This window comes from Primulina huaijiensis, chromosome 2, assembly GCF_012295235.1.
Source record: "Primulina huaijiensis isolate GDHJ02 chromosome 2, ASM1229523v2, whole genome shotgun sequence".
NCBI classification, from domain to species: Eukaryota; Viridiplantae; Streptophyta; class Magnoliopsida; order Lamiales; family Gesneriaceae; genus Primulina; species Primulina huaijiensis.
The window spans coordinates 23,053,854-23,060,544 of NC_133307.1; the positions used below are offsets into that span (position 1 = coordinate 23,053,854).

The 6,691-nt window shown below is 36.8% G+C and overlaps 1 protein-coding gene across 2 annotated transcripts; it reads left to right on the top strand.

The window, feature by feature from the left end:
• The first annotated feature begins 361 nt into the window (after positions 1 to 361).
• LOC140970638 (replication factor C subunit 3-like) lies at positions 362 to 5,706 on the top strand. Of its 2 annotated transcripts, XM_073432454.1 has the most exons (10): positions 362 to 1,528; positions 1,617 to 1,649; positions 2,565 to 2,736; positions 2,821 to 2,999; positions 3,095 to 3,231; positions 3,383 to 3,478; positions 3,570 to 3,639; positions 3,727 to 3,804; positions 3,913 to 4,024; positions 4,335 to 5,706. In XM_073432454.1, exons 1-10 carry the CDS (start codon positions 512 to 514, stop codon positions 4,409 to 4,411), a joined length of 1,971 nt encoding a protein of 656 aa, XP_073288555.1. In that variant the 5' UTR covers positions 362 to 511; the 3' UTR covers positions 4,412 to 5,706. The 2 variants fall into 2 exon arrangements, with proteins under 2 accessions (XP_073288555.1, XP_073288554.1); XM_073432453.1 differs by having other exon boundaries at positions 3,913 to 5,706.
• The last annotated feature ends 985 nt before the right edge of the window (positions 5,707 to 6,691 follow it).

The window sequence follows — 6,691 nt, forward strand, 5'->3', positions numbered from 1 at the left end:
TATTTATCTATCTACTAATTATTTATCTTAAATCAATCAAATCATTGAATTTAAATTAAAATATTACTCTTAATAAATAATATTATTTTAATTATTAAAAAAATAATAATTTATCATCAATTTAATCAATCAAATCAAATAAACTATTATTTATCAATCAAGTCCAATATTATATTTTAACTATCATTTTTTTATTTCTTTTTTGTCATATTAAATTATTTGTCCTATCTTTAATTTAATTTTTATGTATCATGTTCTTAATTAATTAAGTAGGCTTGATGTTATTAGTGGAAGTAATCTTGGTCCAACAGAATGCCAAGCTTAAAGTAAAGTTGTGTAAGGCAAGTCATAGAAAATCACGTTAATTTCCCCTCGGTAATAACGGTCTAATGTAACAAAAACAGATCATTTTCGTGTCCTATATCACGCATGTGTCAAACCATGAAACAATAATTGTCTTCTCGAATTAAGTAGTTAAACAGAAAGAACCTTGTCAATCTCAGGTCTTTCGATGCCGAGTCCCTTGATGCCACGTTCCAAATCTGCACCTGATATCAACACTCAAAGTTCTTTTTCCCACTCCTATGTTCCTCCTCCTGGTAAGTCCTTCGTATCATCTTCCTTGGCTTGCGGGTCACTGTTAACTTCGGGGACAAATAAACATAGAAGAAATGCACTTGAAGAAGCAAGAATTTCTACCAGCAGCCCTTACTACAAGGGCTTGACAGACTTCTCACTCGTAATCAATCGAGAACGACTATCAGGGTCAAGTCCTGGAAGGGAAATTCACGCAACAAGTTTCGCTGGTTCTGGTTCCAAGTCATCTTTTGCTGCGAAGATGCAGGAATGGGGTTCTTCTTGGTTTACTTTGAAGAAACATGAAAAGAACTCCAATGAGATAGCGGCAGCCCCCGAAAATGTGGAGGAAAGAGCCCCCTTTGCGCCCCTTAGAACTCATAACCAGATCATGGACAAATCTACAAAAACTGGTTTAAAATATGAGAGGAAAAAAGTTGCTTTTCCTTCCGTTTTGGGCGTGGAAACTGCCAACTTGTCAACCAAGGAGAAGCCATTGAGGGAGAAAGAATCTGAAGGATCACCACGAGAAGATGTGCATTGTCCTCTACCACAGATAACACAACCAACGGCACAAGCACAACCCTCTCTGCTGTCAATACCGCTGTCATGTACCGGAACATCACCACCAGTACGACCAGCATTTGAATCATCACCCTCTCTGCTACCGAGACGTCCAGCAGCTGTAGGAGCTACATATAAGAACAAGGAGACAACAAAAATGATAGGGAATGAAAGGAAATATGTGTGGGCAGATAAGTATCGGCCTATATTGCTGCCAGATTTTATATGTAACCGGACAACAGCTCTTCGGCTACAGAGTAGAGTTAGGAATTGGCATAATAAAGCAGAAGAATGTGGTCATTTCATATTTGAAGGAAGCCCAGGGGTTGGAAAAAGAACCATGATTTGGGCTTTGCTCAGAGAGGCCTTTGGGCCAGACAAAGTACAGGTACGACAAAAGTGTCATCCATCTGATAAGATAAAACAATTGAATTTCACGATAAAAAACTTGAACCTCTTGTCTTTATCATCCACAGGCAAGAGAAGAATCCAAGGAATTTCAACTTAAGGTAATTTTCATATTCAATGACGCAATTCTTACATGGTGAAAGCTTAAGGGTCGAAAGTTGGTAGCACTTGCACACGAAAAAACTTGAACCTCGTCGTCTTTATGTTATATACTTATATTACTACAATAACAACCCATTGATTTGACTGTTTTTTTTTCTCTTTCTTTTGTTTGTTTGGTTTAATTTTACGGAAAAACTTAAGGGTCGAAAGTTGGTAGCACTTGCACATGATGAAACATCTTGAAGACTGAGAAAATACTTGTATTACTGACTGTTGTTTAGTCAACCACAAGTTGATCACAAAAATTGGTTCCATTCAGTTGAATCGGCACCCCATCTAAAAGCTTAAAATGTCAGAACAGGGAGACGTTCATCAATACTTCTGACACATAACAAATATTTAGTTCCAGTTGCATATTTTTCATATAGATGGATGTAGCTCCACTAATGATTCATAACTAAAAGGATAAACCTCACAAGTTATGAAATCATGAGAACAACGCATCTGACTCATCCTCAAAATTTTAGCATGGATTCAAGTTAGCTTGCACGTTTTTCAAGCCTAGTCAAGTAATGTTTGATTCAAATTCTAAATTAAGGAATTTGCTCCGAGCTCAACCATGTTTAGGCATATTTCAGACCAAAATATTTTTACTAGCCCCCGAGTTTTAATAAATTAATTGATATTTTTATACAAGCATTATACTAGGTCATGATTTCGAGCCATAAAATTGAAGCTAGAGCTGATAATTAATATACTGAGTTAGTGTAAAAGCTGAAAACATGGGTATTTAAAGGTGAACTGGATAGTGGTAGAATCTCCTATGCGTTCTCTTACCTGGACGGCAAAATCTGAAATGCCCAAGAAAGACGGCCTTGTTTTCCGACATTGACCTTGTATTATCCATTACACAGGGAGAAGCAGTAAGTAGTGTCCTTGTAAACTGGATGGCATCAACCCAACATATTGAAGTCAATATCTCCGAATTAAAAGGCTACGAGAAGCATATACTTGTGGAGCTTATCAAAGAGGAAAACGAGATGCTGTCCAATAAAACCTTGCAATGCACTCAGGAAAACTGCAAAGGCATTTCCACGCATTTTTAATACGATTATTCAAATTCAAAGGTGCAAGCCAATAACATAGTATGCCATAAAAATGTACATGCAGCTATCATTCTATATGAGGCAGACAAGCTGTCTACTGATGCCCTAATATACATCAAGTGGATCTTGGGGAAGTTTAAAGGGTGTAACAAAGTATTCTTTTGCTGCAGAGACATGTCGAAGCTACTGCCCTTAAAGCCACTTTGCACAGTTGTCCAACTTCTTGAGCCTTCAAATGAAGAGGTAGCAACCTAATGCTTTCAAGTCTCAAATTCACGTGCTCACCCAAAACATGAACTTCAAAGTTTTCCTTTCACCACTGCATTTATCTTTGACAGATTGTCAAAGTTTTGATGTTCATAGCAACACAAGAAGGGATAGAGCTACCACAGCAGTTGGCCAATAAAATTGCCAACATGTCCAAGAATAACCTAAGACAAGCCATACGCTCATTTGAAGCTACTTGGCACTTCAAGTAATATAACGCCATAATCTTCATATATAACATATTCTATAATGGCAGTTAATTTAGAGCTTTTTGACATCCCTCAAGCCCAACATAGAAATTGGTTACTACTTTGGATTCCGGATTCTCCACATCTTTAATGTGCTATTTTTTGCTGCAGTTCTAACTTGGAGGAAGACCAAGATATCCAGACCGGATGGGAAGATAAAATTGCCAATCTTGCAACGAACGTGATACAGGAGCAAAGTCCAAAGCAGTAAGTATCAAATCATACATCAACTAGAAAACTACAGATTTTGTTTTTAGGGACCTAAATCTAATGGCAAGAAGCCATTGGCTCACCACAGGCTTTACAATATCCGTGGAGACTTGCAAAATCTTATAGAGCATAACGTAGCACCCGATTGCATATGCGAAGTAAGAGAGATCGAAAGTATTTGACCTCCCCCCCAACTACCATCCCTCCAAAGCACAATTCCCAGTACTCTATCATGCTTTATGCAGGCTCTAATAAAGGAACTGAAGAGGAATATACCTGAGCAGTTACAGCCACAATTTGACAAGCTATCTGATGAACATAGAGTACAAACCTCAATTGATCAGCTTTTTTTCTTTCCATATTCTTGTAGACTAGTTTGCTAATGAAAAAGATAGCATAGCATCGACCTTTAATCAATTTCCTACTTTCAGAAAAACTTTGACGCAATAATATACCTGGCCTCTTCACAAAGTCAACACGAGGAACACGGCAAGAGACAGAATGTTTCCAGAAATAACGTCCAACACTTCATGATGATCGAAGGTATGATAAACATTAATCAAAAGCGTTCAACACTTGATGATGGAGGTACGATAAATATTAATCAAATCAATAATGTGATAAAAGTTGAAAGATATTCCATATGTTATTGCCAAACTTTGATTTACTCTGAAGGCTAAAACTCACATGCATCATATTTTTTTAGACAATTTTTTTTTGCTTGTCGGCAAATTATAATTTCTCAACGGTTCCGCATCCAGTGTATGGGAAAATTGACTATATTCACTACCTTTAATTTCTATCTAGTTCTGAGTAAATGTGGTGCAACGTTAACTCTATGCTCTTTCTTCAGAGTTCATAGCAAGAATCATGAGTTGGTACAAGGGTGTTATAACAAACAAGGAGGGCGACCAGATGGCACACAGATGAATCTGTTCAGTGTTTTGTAATTGCCCGTACAGTATTATTCAAGGCCTCAAACAACTTGGTTGCACACACTTTGAGTGCCGTAAAATAATCATCAAACTTAAATATAAGTTTATATTTTATCAGCTGTATCAATCGAAGGCGTGAACATTTTGTAAGCTTATCCACGTTATTTTACTTTTACAATTAATAAAAGAATGTATCTTTATATTTGCCTGATTCACCCTTCTCATGCCGTACATTGTAAACTCAAGGGTGCCTCTCTTGAAGCTTAGAGCATCACTATCTGATCACCAAATTTTTAACGAGGTAGAATGATATTTCAAATACTGGTAAACTACTGGTGACAGTTAGAGATATGTATATCTTCCCTCTTAGAGCCCAAAAGGTGAGACTTTACGAGGAAGGCGGGCAAAGGCACTCTAGCATCTAAAAGGGAAAAGGCAGTCGAGCACAATCAATGGAATCAATAACATAAGGGCATCTGATCATATTAGTTAGTGCAAGAGACTTGACCCTATGCCTAATGCTTGTGCAGAAAGGAAGCCTTGTTTACGCTACTCTTGGATCGTTTCTCCCTGTATGACAAGAACAAATGTTGGCCTTTAGATCCATGAAATCCCATAAAAAAAAATAAGGGACCCACAATATCAAAAGGTATCGGGGACATGGCGTAAAGATCTTCCTGTAACATAGTGTCTGCCGAAAAGGAGAACCAAATTCCACATCTAATGCGGCAATCTCACCACACCATCAGACTAATCATTCACAGGACGTCTGTTAGGCGTCCAGACGAGGTAATTCAAGCAATACTCGAACACCTAGAATTGCAGTGAGAAAACAGAGCATGGAATGGAATAGCATTTAGGGGCTATAACCCTCCTCCATGTTTGAGCAAATGAAACCTTTCATGAGGCTAATGACTCAGTAACAGACTTAAACAACCTAAGCATCAAGAAATAGAAAGAAAAAACGGATACGGAGAGTAATTCTTAGAGCGAGGTTCTCAGGAATCAAATCACCAGATGTCTAATTCTTAGAGCTAATCAAGCTTAAAATGCAATTTCGCGTCTCATCTCTAGTTGAAAGCGATCTCCATGCAAAATACCAAAGCCTAATACGCTGCTTATGACAAGTAGGAATCTCCGAGAATGACAAGAAAAAGTTCACCGCTGCAGCCCCTCATCACGACGATACACGCGGCGGCGACGACGACAAATGTGGAATGGACAAGTTTGTGTACAGAATGGACCATAAGTAGGCCCAACCTAATCTGGGCTTAAATTCCATCTCAATGTGTAAATTGTATTGCCATGATAACATAACACATGTTTGGTATTTTTTCGGTGAGATTTTTTATTTATTTTTTAATAAAATATATCAAATCGTGACAGTGATGTTCAATATTTAAATTATCAATAGTTATGTTGTGAAAAAGTAAAAATTTAAGGTAAAAAGTAAAAATTTCAAACTCTCAAAATTATCACACTACACACTTTATAATATTTTTATCTCAACTCAATTGTGATTTTCTTCACAAATGAGATCTATTTATAGAAAATCTTTACAAATAATCCAAAAATAAATTACATCATTACCTTCATCATCACACACAAATTTCAATATTCAACACTTAATTTTCAACATTCAAATATTCAACATTCAATATTCAAATATTAATATTAAAATATTAAATTTCAACACTCCCTCTTGTGATGATGATCATAATGATTATCTTCATTACATGTTTTTATACTGCCTCGTTAAAAATCTTATTAGAAAACCCATTGGGATAAAAACCATAGTAAGGGAAAAAGAGTGCAGTCACGTAAACTCTCCCTCATGTTGACACGAACAATTTTTCACAAATTTCGTAGATTGCGCATCTCAATATTATATATGTGCTTTCTGAATATTGTCGTAGGAAGTGCCTTTGTGAAGAGATCTGGTGAGTTTTTACTTGATTGAATGTGACGAACATCAATATATTTATTCTTCTCAAGCTACTTGGTGAATGCAAAAAACTTAGGAGGAATATGTTTAGTTCTGTCGCTTTTTATGTATCCTTCTTTCATTTGAGCAACACATGCAGCATTATCTTCATATAGTATCACAGGCTTCTCGTCGAATGATAATCCGCATGAGATTTGGATATGTTGGGTCATTGATTTTAACCACACACATTCGCGGCTTGCTTCATGTAGTGCGATAATCTCGGCATGATTTGATGAAGTTGTTACGAGCGTTTGTTTCTGTGAACGCCAAGAAATTGCAGTGCCTCCA